At 36.3% G+C, this 22,100-nt stretch overlaps 1 protein-coding gene across 1 annotated transcript; it reads right to left on the minus strand.

Moving 5' to 3' along the window:
- Nucleotides 1–657: 657 nt before the first annotated feature.
- On the minus strand, nt 658–18,684 carry LOC136813365 (fibroblast growth factor receptor-like). The gene is made up of 17 exons (XM_067069877.1): nt 18,664–18,684; nt 18,357–18,489; nt 17,599–17,710; nt 16,059–16,240; nt 14,991–15,164; nt 14,696–14,829; nt 13,527–13,668; nt 12,395–12,639; nt 11,877–12,000; nt 11,119–11,229; nt 10,408–10,574; nt 9,232–9,351; nt 8,283–8,353; nt 7,214–7,254; nt 4,406–4,502; nt 2,736–2,838; nt 658–1,619 (listed from the first exon to the last, which is right to left on the minus strand). Exons 1-17 carry the CDS (start codon nt 18,682–18,684, stop codon nt 1,491–1,493), a joined length of 2,106 nt encoding a protein of 701 aa, XP_066925978.1. The 3' UTR covers nt 658–1,490.
- Between the last annotated feature and the right edge of the window lie 3,416 nt (nt 18,685–22,100).

The raw sequence follows: 22,100 nt of genomic DNA on the forward strand, positions 1-22,100 counted from the left end.
GTAAACATATAAACAAATATAACAAAATAAATAAAAATATTTTCATATAGACTAGTATTTAAACTTTAAATATCGACATAAGACTCCTAAAGCTAAATGGCGTTCAAAATCAAGCATGCCATATTAGCACGGCTTTATTTTGACCGTAAAGTGCGATACCGTAGGCCTGTACATAACTTACCAAAGCAAACCATGCAAGTGAAATCTTATGTACAGGCCTACGATATCACACTTTACGGTCTGAAGAAACACTTGTTTAACCTCGCTATTACTTCGCCAAGACGTTTATAAATCTTTTGGTTTTTAGGAGGGGCGTTATTTATTCGAAGGGGGCGTTTATATGAAATTCTTTCTCAAAGGGGTGTTTATTCGAGGGCGAGGTGGCGTTTTAAAGAAGAAGGGAGTTTATTCGAAGTAATACGGTCAGTGGCGTGGTGGGAAAATTTCTCTGGGGTGGCCAAGGCAAACATGGCGCCCTATTTAAAGATTTTTTGTTTTTGGCGCCCCTCTAAATTTATGGACACAAAAAAGAGGGTGTGCGAGCGAAGCGAGGCAGAAAATTTTGAGGTGATGAGGGGCGCCTTTTTTGTTTTTTCATTTGTCAAACTTTCGATATGGGCACCTGAAAAATCCTTCTTGGCGCTCCTTCCCAAAAGGGCTCCGCTGGGGGGAGCCTGGCCCCCTGGCCCCCCCTGCCACCACGCCACTGAATACGGTACACGAAAAGAAAAAAAGGCTACTCACTTTTTCTTTTACAAGAACATTGTTATAAGAACAGCAAGGCTTAAGAATGCTTAAAAATAAGAACAATTTAAGAACAACACGAAGCTTTGAAGAGCTGTATATGAATAATATTAATTGAATATATAAAACGCAAACAAAGAACAATTCTGGAATAGCCCAAATTGAACAAGAAGAATTTAAAGCGTTGAAAAAAAAAGAACAAAATAAGAACATTAGCCGTTCGTAACGCTAAAAAAAACTAAAACTAAATTCTCAGAATATGATTCTTTTGATATTTGGCATGATAATACCTTTTCTATGATCCCGAAAAATTGATCCAATTATTTCACAGTCGAGTTATTTGATTTTGAAAATTTCTAAAAATGAGTGGTTGTTCTAGGAAAAAAGTTTAAGATTTCAAAATCAAGTATCTCAGAAATCGACACACATGATCAGTGAAAAGTATCATTTTTTATTAAAAACTAATAGAAAAAAGTTAATTCTTAGTTTAGTTTATAACTAGAAAGTGGAACTTATTTCTCGGTCTAAGCACTGAAATTCACTCTTTCACTTTGCAGACTGAATTTTCTGAAAATCAAAAACCTGTTTATCCATTAAATTTAGGGTGTATTGAAAAACGGTGCAAAAATTGAAAAATCTTCTTCGTCGCCCAACCATGGTTGGCGACATTATTTTCCCAAGAATCCCTTCAATCACTTCAAACGGCTCGACAGGAATGAATAACCAAAATTTACTTTACCAGAAGTTCACAATGTGTTGTAATGATTCGATTTGCTTTGACGTAATCCTTCCACAGCCAGATGGTTTGGGACGACTTCAAGTATATCCGAATGAAACTGGCGATGTACCAAAGCCGTGTAACTAGAGCTTGAAGTCTTTAAGGGAAAGAAAAGTCATTTCGTAGGGATGTTGGTCTAATAGCGCTCCGCATCGGATGTGTCATAATTATTTAAAGTAAAATTTGTGCGAGGTCCAATCATTGACTTCCAAAGGCTAACTCAAGACTCCTGGATGGGGAATGAAGCCACTTATTTCCCATCCAGAACGCCCGTGCGTGGTTTTTACTCAAACGTCGGATTGAAAATAAAATCTATCGCTAGATTTCAAAAAATGCAGTCCTCGAAAACATAGGAACCGCTAGATACAATTCGCCGCCTGGGAAAGGTAAGTGATTCTACTCTAGCCCTTCGGGCTTTAAACTCAATGGTTCCAATCCTCTCAGTTCATTTCGAAATGATATCGTAAGAAATCAACGTGCAAAAAAAGCAACTAACGCAAAGGAGGATGGGATTGTAAGTCGTACAAAAAAATAAATTTGCCCAGGTTTCTTACAATTTTTAGATTCACCGCGCTGTGCTATAGAAGAAAATGGAAAGTAAAAATCTGATGACCGAAAATTATATTCCAAGGACCGCTTAAAATTTCTTGAAATGTATAAAAATTTCTTTTAATTTGAATTTTTATCAATGACGTTTGAAGATTAAACTCTAAGAATATTTGAATTTTATGTGGGTCTTTTTTCAAACCATATTCAGACGTTACTGATTCTTCACTCCGGTATGGTATTTTGTTACGGATAGGAAGTGTTCATACTGATTTTGGAACGTTTTGAAGCAATGCAATTAACGTCTTATCCAAGGCTTTTATTTTTCGAAAGTCGTCGAAGTGGAACTCACTAAAGGCCGGTCTCCACTTGAGCGCGCTTCAATCGCACTTTTTCGAGCAAAGTTTCCACGCTATTGGTCAGAAGAAAAATGAAGCGCACGCTACATTTTTATGACGTAATCTTTTTTCCAAGCAAAAAAGATTGAAGCCAAAAGGTGCGATCGCAGCGCGCGCGAGTGTAGACCGGCCTTAAGAAACGGGATGGAAAATCCCGGTTTTTGGTGAAATGTTCGCTAAGTGTTTTGGACCATTGCGTTTCAGAAGGATACAAAACCGTAACGAACATAGTCTCAAAGACACGGCGGCTATATTATGAAGGAACTTACGGTTGAGGTTGTATTTGCTATTGAATCAAAAATCATCTGAAGGTCTTCGAAACTCGGTCTTCGAGAAGGCTCTTCTTCCCAACACATCAACATGATAGTGTATCTGAAATTAAAGACGTTATTTTTGATGGTATATTCAATGCAGGTGCACAATTAATGCTGACAATGCAGATTTAACTAAAGAATTTTTTTCATTTATGTGCTTTCCCGGCGCAGTCGTTCTTTCTTTTGTTGAAAAATGACGTAGAAAATACGTTAAATTATGTCTTTTAAGTTATACCATGGAGGTATAAAGAAACAGGAGAAGTATGCTATTGTAACCAAGCTCGCCCTACGATTAAAAAAGTTACGATGTATGCATGCTCATAATCTCATATATTGTGCATTTTTAATGAGCTCTTTTATCCACGGGTGAAATCCTATTGGCTCATTTAAGCTTTAGAAATTAGATGAGACGAGATTCATTGTTTCTGACATCAGTGTAAGAAAATATTTGGACTAAAAAAAGGCCTGTAAACTTGGCAATCCTTCATCAAATGATAAGATTTTTCGATCAATGTTTTCCTTAAGGTGAACTCTATTGCTTGATACTTTCTCCAAAATTCTCCAGCGACTTTATGTCTACACATTGAGTCTGAAATCGTGTGTGCTTATAAAGAACTTTTCATTTTCTGGCTTGAGAAAATATCTTTTCAAAACAAAATTGAACGGATAGCGAAATGGAACATAAACTTGCTTCGTGGACGAATTTTTATCTAATTTTCGTATATTAAAAGGCGAGAATCTTCAATACTGATTATTAGAATGTTCATAGCAAACTTGAGTTCTACTAAAAAGTCTTATTTCATCGGGCGAGCTTAGAATTTCTTTTGATACATTTTATAAAAGAAATCAAAAGACTTTAACGACCAATTACCGACACATTCAACTCCTGTTTTTCTTTATACCTCTATGGTTATACTAAGCTCTTCTTTAAAAGGGTGCGAACGAGTGTGACTTCTCACTTGTAGTAACTGTCTATCACTAAGTCAAGTCAAAAGTACTGAACATTTGAAGCTCTCTCTTGAAATCACCGTCAACAAGAGACTCTTATATAAACGACGCCCTACCATTCGATAAAAATCCAATATCCCTTGGAAGTCAACTGTATAGTGGGAGGTGGGGCGTCGAATGCTGAGATGGGGCGCCACACCTGATCTTCGCTCTCAGTAGCTTGCCTCTTAAGCTGGGAGCAAACCATCAAGCATGGTTCTTTACCCTCGGGTACCATGGTACCATGGTTCTTCAATCTAAGCTTCTCATTCGCTGAGTTGACGTTGACCAGGGATCGAACCCACAACCCTTAGATTGTAAGGCGAGTGCTCTACCGACTGAGCTACCCGGGCTGCATACATCAAGTCGGGTGAGTTGTACAAGACGGGGTGCTTATCGTTTTTTAAGCCTACAAATAGCTGATTTACTATTTCAATACTATGTAGCCGACCAACCCATTAAGCTTCCATTACTGACTTAGCTGTCTACTTCGTATCAGTTTGAATCGTAGAATTTTATATACATTACATATACATAAAATATTTCAACTTCTTAGAAGAAGAACCAATATATTTTGGAGATCAAGAAATTAATGATGAAAAAAAAATGAAAAAAAAAAGAAGAATATAAAGTCTTACATTTTTTCCGGTGTCCAATGTGGCTTATGCAGGCGTCGTCCAGATGTCAAGAAACTGGACAACAGTTGAACGGAAATTCCAGTGTAGGGTCGCCCACCTGAAAATCATTAAAATAATATTTTGATCAGACTCGTGCCCAATCCCTTAACTCCAATTTTTATAATTCTAAGACATGCTTTTTTTATAAGAAAAGTTTTTTGAAACCTTTGGAACTTTTTTTGGCGAGAACTAATTCTGACGAACGGTCGATTCAAATTTTTTTATTTTATTTTGGCGAGAACTAATTTTGGCGAACCAGGAATTTTTTAAATTTTGGCTAGAACTTATTTTGGCGAATCAACGATTTTTTTTATTTTGGCGAGAACTTATTTTGGCGATTGACAGCGTAAATCTGTTATATTTTGCCTTATTTGAAGCTTTTTTGTGAATTCAAGAAGTTATTTAGGCAAAATACCAAAATTTTTAATTTGTGGTGCGGTGGTTCACTTGGCAAGTAAAGTGAATGAACCTTCGCCCGGGTCAACCCATGCCATGTGAGGGGAATTGGGTAGTCAGTTCAAGGTGCTGACGGGGCGCTCATTGAAAGCGTCTATAGTTGCGAAAATGGGCCTCAAAACCTCCTGAAACTCAACCAAATAGAAGACTAGATGGACGGCCATCCAACATACAATACATAATTAAAGATTGAATAGCGCTCCGCAACACATACATACATAATTATTACTTTTCACTTTTTTTGACATTCGTACGAGTTGCAATCCCACAATTCAATGCAGTTCAATTAAAGATACGTGCAAGTTCTTGTATATCTTTTGTCAAATGATGCAATTAACGTGCAAAAGAGATTAACGCAAAGGTTGATGGGATTGGAACTCGTACAACACATCGAGCGAGTAATGATTATGTCAAAAATAAAATATATTTTTAGATTCAGCGCGGTGCGCTATTATGGCTAATGATTTCTAAATCCTGCATTTTATACATTTCGCAATATAATGGTCCCTTTGTGTCCGCGCCATTAAAGATGTTTTTTTAATTCAGTTAATGAGTCAATAGCGCTTCGTCGTGCAAACGTCATGATTATTACTTCTCTCATTTGACCGAAATTCAATCCCACAATCCTTTTCGTCTTAATTCAAAAGTCGTGAAAGTTATTATTTTTTCTTTGTAATTGAGTGTAATTTGCGTGCAAGCGTAATAAACGCAAAGGGTGATGGGATTGAATTTCAGTCAAACATAAAAATCATTTTTAGATTCGCGACGGTATGCTATAGAGAAGCTTCATGTTCTTATAAAAAACAAGTGATACTTTTATGGACCTACCTGGTTATGCATTTAACACATATATAATTGATATCTACATAAGCGTGACCATTAAACAATAATTCAGAACACAAATAGTGACGATCTATTAAAATTAGTCGTTTGTTTCTTATAAAAAAACATGTTTAGAAACCAAAATTTCATGCTCTTGAAATATTCTTTCATATTCAAGACTTCGAGAGCAAAAAAACATCTCTTTTTAGCTGAAATTTACCCCAAATTTTTTTTCCAAGAATCGAGCTCCGTCACATTCGAGGGTTTATAGTTATGCATCTTTGTGCAAAAAATCATAAAGAATAAAAGAGCCAATCTCGAGAAAAGCTAATACCTAAGTAATTGCACTATCAATGCTTATAAAAAAATATCGAATTTGGCCAGCTTTTCTATAAAAACATGTCTAAACACATATATTCTTTAAAAGTAAGCCCTCGTGAGCAAAAAAAACATCTATCTCATAAATTGAGTAATTTAACTAAGAACATTGATGTATGCTTATTAATAGTGGTTCTTATAGATGAACATGCGTTTTTTGAGCCAACTACAATTTTTTTGCAAAAATCTGCTAGAACCGTATTTTACCTATGATGGTACCTTACTTTCCTGCAAAAAATCAGAAAAAATTAATGATCCAATTTTTCACAAAGTCCAAAAAACCCATTTTTAGCCGTTTTTTGGCCCAAACTTGCCCAAAATCTTTTTTGAAAATCGGGCTCCGTCACATTCGAGGGTTTATAGTTATGCATCTTTGTTCAAAAAATCGTAAAGAATGAAAGAGCCAATCTCGAGAAAAGCTAATACCTAAGTAATTGATAATGTGCTTATAAAAAAATATCAAATTTGGCCAGTTATTTTATAAAAACACGCCAAGCAACCAAAATTTCATGTCGAAACACATATTCTTTAAAAGTAAGCTCTCCTGAGCAAAAATCTCATAAAAAAATTGAGTAATTTGACTAAGAACATTGATGATTCTTATAGATAAACATGCGTTTTTTGAGCCAATAAAATTTTTTTGCAAAAATTCGCTTCAGCCATCTTTTACCTACGATGGTAACGAACGAACGAACGAACGAACGAACGAACGAACGAACGAACGAACGAACGAACGAACAGACGAACGGACAAAGGTTAATTTATAGGACCTCCACCGGGGTAGGTCCAAAAACGCGTACTTTAAAAAGGAGGGAAGACGACGCATATTTTTGCCCTTTTTTTAAGTAACTAGTTTTATATAGAAGCCTCAATGTTTCTTAAGAAATCGGCATTTTGAGCCTTAAATGTTTCTTACATGTTTCTAAACTTTTTGACATAATAATCAGCCTATTTTTCATGCAAAGAAAGAAACATTTGTTTTGATTGGAAGGTTATTAAAAAAACCGAATTAAAAAATGTTATTTTCTCATTCTCAGCCTCAGCATGTTTCTTAATTTTTAGGCATTCTGAGCCTTATGTTTCTTAAAAAAAAACAAAAAAACGTGTACCTACCAAGAGTCTCGACTTCCCACATCAATACGGCGAAAGACCAACTGAAAAAGAATCGAGATAAAATTCTTAATTCACAATCAAGGAATAGGTCATCCGTAATATTCAATGATGTTGTGTTTTATACGGAAGCACCCAAAAAGAAACCGGGTGTTTGCCACTAATTTTGAATTCAAACAATGAAACTAGTACGCTTGCAACTAGTTTTATTGGACTACTTTTGATGCTCCCATATAAAACATTACACCATGAACATCATAAATTACTTTAAGGGCAGAAACTTTCGCGGGACCGAAAAGTCACGAAATTTCGCGGATTTAAGTTTCGCGATTTTTACTTTTTGAAGAAAATTTGAGGAGGAAACTTTCGCGGTTTTTTGTGAATGTTCAATTTTAGCAGCGATGACTTTCGCTGGGGAAAGTGAATAAAAAATTACTTCAAATCTCATTTTTTTGTTAGATCGAAAGAGTGATATGCTAATAAATGAAAAATAAACTATTTGCACTTCTTCCTCCCATTCCGAATCCTAGTCACTGCAATAATATCGATAATGTCGACTCACCTCGGCTTTTAAAACTTGGAAAAAACTTTCGCGATTTTTAGGAAAATTTCATTTTTCGCGAAATTAACTTTCGCGAATTTCGTGGTTAATTTATTACCTGTCAGAAACTTTCGCGAAAAAATGCCAAAAACGCGAAAAACGCGAAAGTTTCTGCCCGCGAAAGTTTCTGCCCTTAAAGTAGATGAAAATTTCAATAATATCATACGCATATTTCGTTCGCGTTATAGAAAGTTTGAGTAGTAGTCATCCACCAGACTAAAAAATCAGAAAACCTTCCTTTGAAACAACACAATCCAAAACTCAATAACCAGATCTCAGATCTTTTACTTTAGTGTCCTGTCGGTCCTAGAAGTTCGAAGAAACGAACGTTTCTCGACACATTCAAAAAACGGGAAACAGTCCTTAAAACATCGGAACAGCAATGGCTGATCGTGAACTGAGGAGAGAGGGTTTCCGACCTAGATCGAAGGATGATGATGATGATGATAACTCAATAATGCGATGACTTACACATCACTTTTGACCGTGAAAACTCCTTTAGTGATAGACTCGATAGCCATCCACAAAATAGGCATCTCACCCTGAAACAATAAAAAAGTAATCAAGAAATCAAAAATAACCAAGCGAATTTTAAAACAAACTTGGGTGGCTTCTAACAAGCCAATAAATCTCTAGGCTGTACGCATCCCCTCTGATATGTTTTGATATAGGGGCTGCGTATCGTGTAGAAAATTGTCGACCGAGATTTACCCTGTCGTTGAGTTTTATATGACAGATATTTAAATTTTAATTGAAAATTTGAATGGCTAGAGGTTAATGTAATCATTGGCTTTCTGAAACTTTTTAAGAAAATTGAAACAGATTACCCCAAAAAACTGGGGTAACTCTCGGACGGGAGTTTTATACAATATACGCATCCAGTATATTAAAATCTCTTAGCTTTCTCATCGATTTTGCGGGATGTGTAGAAGTCTTCTTGGTTCTTTTGTATAGAATCAAGTCCTCCAATTTAGATTGAACATACGCCTGGGGTGTAAGAGTTAAAACGCAGACTAAAAGTGATAAATCTTCTGATCTCATTTATATCTTTTTTTCATTAAATCACCCAAAAATACCACAGCAATTAAAAGGCGCCTTTAAATTAAAGGATGCAGAAATACCCTATTTTAAGAAGTGCTCAAAAATTAAAGGTGGACAAAATTTAATGGGATTGAGGTATAATTTAGTCTCGATGAATATATGGAAACAATAAATATCTCGTACAGTCACAAAGAAACGTAAATTTGTCGAGAATTTTTGAGTAGTGGAGAGCTTTTTGTTTGTTTCAGAGCTCCTGAACAGGCAAGCAAGTTGGTCGAGATTCAAACTTACGAACAAACTAACTACAAAATAAAATAATGGATGTAACTGGGAGGTAAGAAGGATGTATTTGTGAAGGTAAAAGATTCTTCATTCTCACAGTGGATCTCATCTGATAGTAGTCCTTATTGAGTGATCGCGCCAGACCGAAGTCAGCAATCTTCATGGTCAAGTCACTGGTAACAAGTACGTTGCGCGCTGCAATATCACGGTGTATAATCTAAAAAACAAAGAATCAGTAAATATGGTCAGACCAATTTCCATATTTGTGACTCCCCGACCAATTTTAAGTAGATAAAAATCGGACAAGTCTCTTTAGACGGTCTTTTAAGGGTCGCCAAATGACTGGTAAACTTTACCAAAAGGCCACAACGAGCCCAGTTAATTTAGCGGCCACTTCGAAGTGTCCGGTCCCAGATCGGCCTCGATCGACCGGTCGACATCCTTTTTAAACAATTTGTTTAATGTAATAGTTACTAACAAATACTAACGAGCGACCAAGATCCGTCTGACAAATGGCCCAGACCAATCTAATACCGTACCAAGACCGGTTCAATTTTCAGGTATTTAAATCGCTTGGGGAGTCACATTTGTTAACTTAATTCGGGCCGTTTAGGTAGATTATAATTAATGTACTGGCAGAGTTGGAAAGACATTCGCCATCAATTAATAAATCATCTCCACGGTCTGGTTTTTCGAAAGTAAAAATCTAGGATGGTCAGTAAAATGAGGTTGAAAATCCAGGGTGGTCAGTAAAACGAGGTCGAAAACCCAAGATGGTCCAGAAGATGAGAAAAAAATCCAAGAGAGTTCGATCGGAAAAATTAAAAAGAAAAGAAATTTCTTCATAAGAAAGTATTTTCAAGGCACTTTCAGAGTCTGTATGACCCTTGTCTCTCGAATCTTTTTTCTTTGAATAAAAAAACCATCATAAGATTTCTAATTGCTACCAAACGCCTTTGAAAGATTTCCCTCTTTCACGACGAAAAATCTCTTCCAGCTGACACACACAACGTTGTTTCAACGTTCATCAAACGTAGAGACGTTTCGAGCATTAGCTAAACGTTGAAACAACGTTGTGTGCCAGTTGGGCAGATTCTCTTACGGAACTAAGGCCTCTAAAGTGCATACGTGCTAGCGCGGAGTAGTCGGAATCTGCTCGGAGATAAACTCAGCTGGCACACGACGTTGTTTTAACGTCCATCTAACGTTATATGGACGTTGTGAACATTAAATTGACGTTGAAACAACGTTGTGTACCAGCTGGGCTTCTTACATTTTTAGAAGCCAGGAAGCAAAGACCATCACAGATTTGAGAGTAGATCGTCAACATCTCAGTACGGTCCAGACCAACATCTTTGTTTTCTTCAGACGGTCTTTTTGAGCGTAGGTAATCACGAAGATTGCCATTTGAACAATACTCCAAGACGGCGAACAGATTTCCTGAAAATATCGACAAAAAGTCAATCATTCTTATTACGGGGGGACCTAATTGCTGGGGGGTTGGAAATTGTATTTCTGAAAATCAAATAAGGGGACTTCATTTTGCCAACTGAAAATATTCTTAAAAATTAATAAACGGAGGGGGGGGGTCCTAATAAGGTCCGGGGGATTGGAAAATTTTCGAAAGATTAATAAGCGGGGGGGGGGGGCGTTTATTTGGCACCTAAGACTAATGGGTAGCATGGAAGGAGAGAAGATTTCAAACGAACGTAATCTGGACGTTTGCCTTTCCAGCAGTAGTCCCATACTTAGAATAGCCTCTTTTGAAAGAAAATGCGTTGAAAAGACTAGCCGGAGAGGAAGAAAGGGAGCAAGCGATCTTTTTTTTAATCTAAAAAAATCTTGTTCTGTTTTGAGCTTCGCCATGAGGAGTAGAGTGTAGTCGCGTTTTCAACGATTTGAAGGTGTCCTCTTTTTTGAACCCCAAATAGTAGGTAAATAACCCACTGGTTCCCGTGAAAACGCCGAAAACACAATCACTTACTGGTGCAGACACCATAAAACGCCAAAACGTTCGGGTGGTCACGCCCATCCACGCGTTTCATGATTTCGATCTCTTTGAAGAAGTTGTTGATGTCACCGTCTGATGCCGAACCTAAAATAAAAATATATATGTATGAATGAAATAGAAGGATAAATGTAATCTCTGTTAACAAGTAGAGCTGAATAGAATCATATATTCTTGTTAACAAGGTATGAATGAAAAATCTAAAAAGATTGATAAAAGTGGCCTGACCTTTTTAAATGACCTACAACCAACATCATAATATTTCTCACGAAATCTTATCGCCACAAACGATTAGGAAACGCTCTGAATTAGTTTGAAAGGGTGGAGTTTTCACTTTGAGTTTTACCGCTAGACTTAAGATCCAAAAGTTCAAGAATGGTCCAATAAGGCTCAGAATATAACCTATAAGTCTACAAACCCCTCCCAAATTGAAATATTCGATTAGATTTAACAAATATCCAAAAAGTGACTTTTGAGGAAGTAATTGAAAATCTCAATATGTTTTAACGTAGATTGTACGCTTTCGAGTCCCGCATCTGTGATTTTTATATTCATGACATTCATTGCATAACGTCTTCTATGAAGACAGCTTCATTTTTGTCGAAAAGGAGAAGAAGTGAGAAACAAAGTTTTAGCTAAAAAGTCAAAAACTTAGCTAAAGAGATTGAGATTTACAATCAAAAAAGGTAAAAGCGAGTTAAAGGCTTTGCTTTTTCAAATAACTTTTGACTAACCTTTGACCGTCTTTATTGCTACTGTGGTCAAGTTACCATTCAAATCTTCGAGTTGGCCACGGAAAACATCTCCGAAATTACCGGCACCAATAGATTCATATTTCGTCAATTTCGATGGGTCAATCTGTTGTTGAATATATAAGACATCAAAATCTTCTCTAGTAAAACACTTTTTTTATAAGCAATTAGAGGTTGCTAAGGCTCGAGGGTTCAAATCTGTCATTTATTTTCGTTATCTGGTATAGTAAAGCTTTAATATAGCCTTTGTATGGCAAACGATAGACCTTGACTCACTAAGTATAACATCAGGGGTGGTCAGAGCAAATTTCGGTGAAGCACATACATTTCTTGTAAAAATATATTTCATAGCAATGTTCAAAGTGAGAGTTGATTGTGCTTTCGGAAGTATTTTTTGTGAATCTAAATTCCTATCCTAAGCTGTTTTTTAGCCTGACTCTATTCAAAACACATAAGAATCTCTTCTAGATTTTCAAAACATGATTTTCAAAATAACATACCTCCCAGTGAGAGTCAATATGTTCATCATAAAAAGATTGTCGGATCCGCCGAACGGCGATCGCTTCAAAACTTGCGTCGCTATCTTGACGTACGATTGGCATGATGTCAGAACGACGACGTGGTTTTAGATAACGATGCGGTGATTTGAAATAGACATAGCTCACTATCACAACAACGATGAGGATGGGTATTGTGACACCGACCGCGATCTCAACAGTACTATCGTCTTCCCCAGCAGGACTGTCTGTAAGATGTGAGACAAGATATCGATGCATATAATACTAATACAATAACAATAGATTAATTTTCGCGTAGATTTTTTTCAAAAATCGAAAATCTAAAATTTTCACTTGGATAAAATTTCGCGAATCGGCCTTTCTTTCAACCGATTTCTTTCATTTCCCAAGGGGTTTCAGCTAATTTTGAATTTCAAATATTTTGCGAGGACTAATTTTCACGTAAACGGCCAAAATTCGCGAAATTCGCGAAATTTAATCTACTTAAGGTACACGGCGACTCTTTATATAGGTGAAAACCGGATTCCTCTTTATCACATCTGCCTCTTAGCTGACAATAGACAGTAGCGTGGTGGGTCGGCTAACAATGGGGGAGGCAATTCCCGAAAGTTGAGATTCTGGCACCCCCATTTAAATGTAAAATATCTTTGTAAATGTTACGCGAGCGAAGTGAGCACGAAGATTTTTGGGTATTGTTTTTTTCCTTTTTAGGCGAAAAATTCTAATTCTAAGGTGTAAAAAGCAAAGGGCACCGAAAATAGTAAGAGGCGCCTCTTTCACCCACCCCCCCCCCCCCAAAAAAAAAGCGGCCGCCAAGGTTTTGATTATCAAGGATTGGGAAACTATCAACAGGGTTATATAAAGCTCAGTGGTGACGCGCTTCTTGGGAGAGAATTTCAAATATACAGTCAACTCTCTCTAATTCGAATCTCTATTATTCAAATCTTTCTGTAATTCGAACTAAAATATTGGTTCCCTCAGCTGAAAAGCGTTTTAAATTACTCTCTGTAATTTAAATCTTTCTCTAAATGGAATAAAATTTATGGTCTTTTTGGAGATCTAATAAGAGAGAGTCGACTGTATTCTAAAGTTACAAAAATAAAAAAACAGGCACCTTGAACGATGGTGAAGTTGAAGACATCGTAAGAATATTGTGTTGAAACCATCAACATGTAATCGCCGAAAGAATGTTTTGTAATGTTCTTCATAACCATTTTCACTTTCTTCGATGTACCTCTGTTATTGATACTCCCGACCTGAACCAAAAAGAGAGAGAGGGTTTTTGTTTCACATATACCAGGTGTGTCAAAAAAACGGGCCTAAAATTGAAATTTTGACGTAACTCTTTGTAATTATGCTAGGCGTCTGTGTCAGAGACTTCTTTCACTGATATTGAAATAAAAAACAAATTCAGTAAATAGATATCAAGGATGAAGCCATTTCTAAAAGCATACCGTGGCGAATCTAATAATAGACATAGATTTTTCTGTTTGACCAAAATTCAATCTTATTCCCCTTTGCGTTTATTACGCTTGTACGCAAATTACACTCAATTACAAAGAGAAAAGTTTCACGACTTTTGAATTAGGACGAATAGGATTGTGGGATTGAATTTCAGTCAAATGAGAGAAGTAATAATCATGACTAATCACTCGGCATACATTTATTCACCATCTGGATAAGGCTGTCACTATGTCTCACTAACATGCTGCCGATTGGTAGTGTGAAAGTTTCGATCAATTTAAGATTAGTAAAGCTCAAATTGCAGATGTAGAAACTCGGCATACAATAATCATGACGTTTGCATAACGAAGCGCTATTCGTGTAACACAGTAATATAGGTGTTATACGATAATACGATAATTGTTATGGAATAATATTCATTTGTATGAATAATGTCATGTCATTCAGTTTGTCTTTATTTCATGCCCCACTCTCTTTTAAAGTTAGTACGCACTGAGGTTTTAATGAAACAATAGAGAGTATTGAAACCAGTGGCGTGTTGGGTCGACCAAATCGGGGCCGACGGAGGAAGCAGTTTGTTGGGATTTTGATTTCGACTTTTATCAATCAAGAAAAAGTGAAGCGTTAAGATTCGTGCCGCTATTTTAATGTGTTTTCGTGCGGCAAAATCTGGCGATGGATTTTTATTTTCAATCTAGCGTTTGTGTGAAAGTCACGCGCGTCATGCGTTTCGAATGGGAAATAAGAGGTTTCATTTCCCCCTCCACAAGTTTCAACTATAGGCCCTTCAGAGCTTTAAACTCAATGCTATGAACATACCATATATTTGACGAACCGATTCATATTTTCCATGACAACTCCTTGGTCATCCACGAAATTTGGTGTTCCATGTACATCAGAAGGTAGATGATTATCCTCTAGGTCGATGATTGACGAAGCGTTCCATGCAAGTTCTATACATTGAGGAGTAGGTTAATTTAAAATATTGACATGATATTACCATCATGAATAAGAACATGTTAAGAACATTTTTAGCGGGTTGAAAACTAAAAAAGTCACAAACATACAAAGCCTTTAAAGATCATGGATGTTCTTATAAAAAATTTGTGAATACCTGAAGCTTTTTGATGCGTGGTCGATACAAGTTTAAAAAGTTCCAATCGAAAATTTGTTGTCAAATCAAAATCACTGAATGTTGTCTCCATGACTAATTCTTCGCCTATGGCTGCTGAGATCAACTTGATGCCGGGCGCCCGCCCATCCAAATGGTTGAATGTAATATGAGGTCCTTAAAAAAGAGAGAAAGTAGTAATAATAAAGTTACAAATCCAGTGAAATAAATAGAATCATGAAGTACTCAAGAAAACTCAAGAAAACTTGGGGCAAAATATAGAAAACATAAGTGATACTTTTATGGACCTACCTGGTTATGCATTTAACACATATATAATTGATATCTACGTGAGCGTGACCATTAAAAAATCATTCAAAACACAAATAGTGACGATCTATTAAAATTAGTTGTTTGTTTCTTATAAAAAAACGTTTAGAAACCAAAATTTCATGCTCTTGAAATATTTTTTTATATTCAAGACTTCGTGAGCAAAAAAAACCTCTATTTCATCAAAAAATTCAGTAATTTGGCTAAGAACATTGATGTATGCTTATTGACAGTGATTCTTATAGATATAAAGATGCGTTTTTGAGCTGAAAAATTCTTTTCTTACAAAAATCAGCTTAAGCCATCTTTTTACCAACTTTTCTCAGGATTGAATCATAGGAGTCCTTTGATTTTTGGTACAAAGGTGCAAAATGGTGGTGGGCAAAATGTGACGGAGCCCGGTTTTCGAAAAAAAAAATTTGGGGACAAATTTTGGCCAAAAAACGGTTTTTTTCGAAGGGTTTATAGTCATGCATCTTTGTGCAAAAAATCAGAAAAAACTAATGAGCCAATCTTGAGAAAAGTTGGTAACAGACGAACGGACGAACGAATGAACGAACGAACACAGGTTAATTTATAGGAGCTCCACCCCACCGGGGTAGGTCCAAAAAATTGAAATACTCATGTAAATGTTTTCATTAAGAAAGGTTGTCTTAAACAGGAGACACCCAAAAAAGACAATTTGGTACACTGTAAAAAAAACACCGACTTATACTAATTTCTAGCTGAGAAATTACGAACCAGGCCAACGGAATGTAGATTGCCGTGAGATGGAACCATATTTGTTTTTGAGCACACATTTGTAGATACCACAGTCAGTATAATGAGCATTATTGATGGTCAATCTTTGATGATCGTCATCAAGGAAGAAGTACTGGTAACCAGTTCTGTATTTACGACGAATGTCCACACCATCATGGTACCTACGTGTAAAGATTGAAGGTGAATTTAATTACAGAATGTTTTATAGAAAAGCAGAACAAAATTTATACAACTTATATATAATTTATGCATCTAATATATAATTTATGCAACCAAAATATATTTTATGCAACCACCTTATTACACGAATATTACTAGTTATTTTATTAACACGAATTGAAAAATTTCGTGTAACTAAAAAACCCCTTAATTAAAACGAGCCGTGGTGTCTATGAAAAAGCAATAAAATATGTGTTAATTTTTTGCGTGTTAATTTTTTGCGTGTTAATTTCAAGGCCACTGAATACTTGCCTAGTAATATTCGTGTAATAAGGTAAACTATAAAAACGAACAAAGCTTCCACGCTATTGGTCAAAAGAAAAATGAAGCAACTCCATTGGCGCGATCAGACGTAACTGTTGAAAAAAGTTGAAATGTTTTCATCTTTTTTTTTCAAGCGCGCGCTACATTATCATGAGGTGTAATCTTTCTTCCAAGCAAAAAAGGATTGAAGCCAAAAGGGTGCAATCGCAGCGCACGCAAGTGGAGACCGGCCTTTAGAGCAGAGGATCGCCCTAACAGTTGAGATTATCTGTTATAAGATGAGGGCATGGTGATTTCGTTGTTTGACTTTTAGAGGCTCTTGTAGCCTCAGTTTAAATACATTTAAATGGTATACCAATAGACACAGAATTTCAAATTCCAAAAAATGCTTCAGTCCATATGAACAGTTTTTGAGGTATTTTGTAATTTTTCATTAAGCCCTGTTAAAGTTATTTTGTAAGAAGGTTTTAGCAATGTATCATTATGTTCAGTAATCAGAAAAAAATCAAAACGATTTTGAATGAATCGAAAACGGTTTTGCTCCACTATAATTTTCATCGGAACGGAACTGCTCCGTTTCATTGCTTCGAAAAACACCATTTAAAAGCGATGCGAAACTGTAACGCACGTCTAAGTAAGTAGTAAGTAAGTCGTGAATTTATTTGTCTTAAGGGCTACATACACTACACAATATATTGACAATATATTGCTGAATGTCGGCAATATATTGAAAATATATTTGCAATAAATTGTCAGCTCGATTTGCAATAATCCAACAATATGGGGGGGATTGTTTACAGAAAGAAAATTCCTTTTTATAATAGAGCACCTGTTGTCTACTCCGTACATTACGATCCGTAAAGTTTATCGTCGACTATTGCTCACAAATATATTGTGTAGTCTAAGTAGCCTTTTAATAAGCGAGACGAGCGACCACACTCATAGACATAAAGCTAAACTGAGGAGGTGGCCGCACGATACTATTACAAGTCTATTACTATATCAAGTCTGACCATGGTCTGAAGTGAGGGCTTACCATGTTATGTTGAGTGGGCGTTTACCAAAAGCACGACAATCCATTGTATGTCCTTCAAGACCCAAGTCAAAGAAAGGTCTTTCTCTGATCTTCACAAACTTAAGCTTGGTTTCTGTAAATAGATAGGGAGGTTTAAAGATGGTTATGGGTAATAAATTTTTCTTTTTTTGTTATTGCAAAATATTCACAGCTAGAAGATATTAAGAAAAGTCAAACCAAACACAGTCAAACACAGAATTTTGATTCCAAGTAAAAGGGTGCGTGTGAAGGCAAAGTGTGAAGCTTACATAGATGGCAATTGAGATTGGCTGAATTTTCGCACGATTTAATCTGGAGTCTTCGCGAATTTATGCTATTTTCGCGAAATCACGTAAGCAAGATCGCTAAAATTGAATCCATGCGAAATTTTCGAAGACAGATTTTCAGCGTAAAGTACACGCACTGTTAATATACTTTATTCGACGTCTGAAGGGTCATCTTAAACAAATATTTGCCTGATTTTCAAAATCAAATCCACGCGATATTTTTCATAAGGCTGTTTTGCTAAAAATAAATCTCTTATCTTTCGGTTTGCGAAATTAAATCTCGTGAAAGTTTTTCCGAAAAATATAAAACAGTTTGGAGCCTGCTAGATTTGTAAGCTCAATTTCCACACACAAATTTACCCTTCTCATTCCACCAAAATTAAGTAAAACCAATCCTCAGCGAAAAAAAAAAAAAATTATGAAAATTGTTCACTAAAAAAGAAAAAAACTTACGCTGTCCTTCTACGATTAACGTATAGTTCATTGTACTGGTACCGAAGTCATTTGTCACTACGCATTCGACTTTGTTTAACCTATCATATTCATATGAGATTTTCTGGATCCTCAAATAGTTGAACTTGACAACCTGGTGGTGTGATAGAAAAAGAAAACAATTTCTTCGATCAAACATTGCAAGTAAGAAAGGCTGTGACAGGAAACGAAGGCGACCCAAAGATTGGGGTTTGGGACAAGCTGGGGTTTTTACAAGTTTTTATTTGATTTGGTTGGTCGTTAAGATGTAATAAAAGAATCTTATTACTTTTTCTAAAGAACGCGTCATCTCTATCACTTTAAATGACCAATTAGTGAAGTATCTTGTAAAAACTCCAGCTCATCCCTGGGGTTTGGCACTTCTATTTCTCCCTGGATTTCTCAAATAACCCATACCGTATTTCAAGTAGAGAGACAATAGGTACNAGTAGCGGCGTGGCAGGGGGGGGGGGCAAGGGGGGCAATGCCCCCCCCCCCCCGGCGAGAAATCTTTTAAGGGGGCGCCAAAAAGGATGGGGCGCGAACAAATCATTACAAATAAAATACTTTGCTCTTCTCTCGTACGTATAAGGAAATACGCTCATAGTGGCGCTTAAAAGTTTGAAAATTGATAAACAGTTATTATGAATGGGAAAGTAAAATCCATCAGGTGAGCCAATTACTCCTTTTCTCAGTACGTCGTTTGAATGATACCAGTGACAGTGGGTTAATAAAAGTAAATAAATGCTCACAAAAACAAACAGTTGAGTGTTTCGCGCCCTTTTGCTACCACCTTTAGAAGATCCACAGTCAGTCTGTGCCACTAACTCGATCGGGAAGATTCTTCCAAAATTGGAAGATTCTTCCGAAATGGGAAGAATCCTCTCGAACGGGAAATCAACTTAACACCCAAACGGGTTAACGGACTTCCAGATCGGGAAGAAGTGAGAAACTAAGAAAAACTCGATCGGGTTGGAACTTCCCGTTTGGGAAGTTTACGCAGTTTTTTCACAATTTAACAAGATTTCTACGGTAAAGTCTACTTTTCTTTCGGTGAAAAACCTTAAAATTTGATGCTTCTTCACCTCCTAAAAGTTTCAACTTTCGCCGGTCATCGTACAGCTTCGCCGAGATTCAGTCAATTTTCAACTTCCCAAAGAGGAAGAATCTTCCAAAACGGGCAGAAAAAAATAGAGTAAGTTCTTCCCGTTCGGGAAGGTTCTTCCTATTTCGGAAGAATCTTCCCGATCGAGTTAGTGGCACAGACTGACAGTGCTCAACTATGTGGATTCTGAAATTGCGGTTTCTCCATTAGACGAGGAAGAGAAAAGTGCTTCTGAAGAAACATTTACAACAGAAGACCATTCCTTTAAGCGCAATAAAACGAGATTGAGATCCACTATGCTTCAGGTCAGGTTAGAAGGACTTATGTTGATGTCTACAGAAACAAGTGATACTTTTATGGACCTACCTGGTTATCAAACTAATCAAAGAACATTGAAACAATGAAACACATAAGATATAACTGGTCAAAATACAAAAAAATAAAGAAAAATGAAAGCATATCTATTGGGAGAAACTATCAACACAATTGAAAAATACTTTTGAAAAAGAAATAAAAAAAGGTATTAATCGCTTTTCTTTATAAAAACAATCCACTATCAGAAAAATGCACAGCTTAATAAATAAGGTTTACAGAAAACTCAAACCATCGCACTCTACCGTGACATTTTTTCTTTTTAGAAATAATAATAATAGTCGAACGTGCGCACCGCACTGGGCTCAACTTCAGATTTTCCCGTTATTAGAAGGCCCAATTGTAACATTTCAAATATTTAGTATTAGGTAGCAAATATACTTTGTCCGTTTTGGCTGAAACTCCTCCCCAGGCCCCAAAAATCAAAATTTTCAAAAAATGAAAAAACCACCCCCAGATATTCACCCAAGGAACAAGTGTGCCAAATTTCAGCCAAATCCGACCTTTTTTGAAGTGTCCAGCCTGCCCTGAAGTTTTCGGACGGACATACAGACATACATACATACAGACATTCTCAGATTATAGCTCAACTGAAGTTGAGAATAATAAAAATAATAATTTGGCTAAGAACATCGATCTATGCTTATAAATAGTGATTCTTATAGATAAAGATTCGGTTTCAGCCAAAAAAATAATAAGTGTTTTTAGAAAACTCAAACCATTGCACTCTAAGGTGACATTTTCTTTGTTTAGAAAAAATATTAATGAAATAATAATTTGGCTAAGAACATTGATCTATGCTTATAAATAGTGATTCTTATAGATAAAGATTCGTTTTTCAGCCAAAAAAATAATAAGTGTTTTTAGAAAACTCAATCCCTCCACCGTGACATTTCCATCTTAAAAAAAAAACTAATAAAAAAAATAATAATAATATGGCTAAAACATTGATCTATGCTTATTAATAGTGATTCTTATAGATAAACATGCGTTTTTTGAGCCAACAAATTTTTTTTGCAAAAATCTGCTTGAGCCATCTTTTACCTATGATGGTACCCTACTTTCATGCAAAAAATCAGAAAAAAATTAATGATCCAATTTTCCACAAAGTCCAAAAAACCCGTTTTTTAGCCTTTTTTTGGCCCAAATTTACCCCCAAAATTTTTTTTCGAAAATTGGGCTCCGTCACATTTTGGCCAACACCATTTTGCACCTTTGTACCAAAAATCAAAAGATTCCTATGATTCAATCCTGAGAAAAGTTGGTAACAGACGAACGGACGAACGGACGAACGGACGAACGGACGGACGAACGAACGAACGAACACAGGTTAATTTATAGGACCTCCACCCCACCGGGGTAGGTCCAAAAAAAGATCTTATTACAAATTGACACTGATAAAATAATTGACCTACTCGGAAAAAGTTCTCCGGAGCTTTCAAAGGCGCTTATTTTGTAGATTATTAGGGCATTTATCTCATACCTTAACTTTTCCATTTTTAGAATCGAGTTAAAGCGTCCTCTGCCTTCGCATATTTTCTCTACGTAGTTCTTAGATTTTTGCATTAAGGTTAATTAATCATCATTCATTAATCAAGTTTAAGTTCACAGAAAATTAAACTAAAATGCATATCCAACAACAAAGCGTGGAATAAAAATCATAGGTTTTCCTAGAACATCTCAAACGATAAAGAAGGGATTTATTTGAGGATGTTATATGTCTTATGATAGAGTGTTACGTTTTTACCGTGTAAACAGTAGATCCTTTTTTAAGAAAATTTATCCTTAGGATCTTGAGAAAATAATCTTCATTCGTATTACCTGCATTTTCTACTCCAACAACTGAACCGGCTTAAGACAGTAAAGGCCGGACTCCACTTGCGCGCGCTTCAATCGCACTTTTTCGACCAAAGCTTCCACGCTATTGGTCAAAAGAAAAATGAAGCAACTCCATTGGCGCGATCTGACGTAACGGTTGAAAAAAGTTGAAATGTGTTCAACTTTTTTTTTGAGCGCGCGCTACACTTTTATGACGTAATCTTTTTTCCAAGCAAAAAGGATTGAAGCCAAAAAGTGCGATTGTAGCGCGCGCAAGTGGAGACCGGCCTTAAGAAAGTCTGAATAAAGTCTGAATAAAGTATGAATAAATCCATTGACCAAGTACTTAAAGGGTAGGGTCGAATGGGGTGGGCGCCTACAAAAATAGGGGCGCCAAAAAGGTCAAATGAGTTTTGTCCCCCCAGCTCTGA

The sequence above is a fragment of the Clytia hemisphaerica genome, unplaced genomic scaffold, assembly GCF_902728285.1.
Source record: "Clytia hemisphaerica strain Z4C2 unplaced genomic scaffold, Clytia hemisphaerica genome assembly, whole genome shotgun sequence".
NCBI classification, from domain to species: Eukaryota; Metazoa; Cnidaria; class Hydrozoa; order Leptothecata; family Clytiidae; genus Clytia; species Clytia hemisphaerica.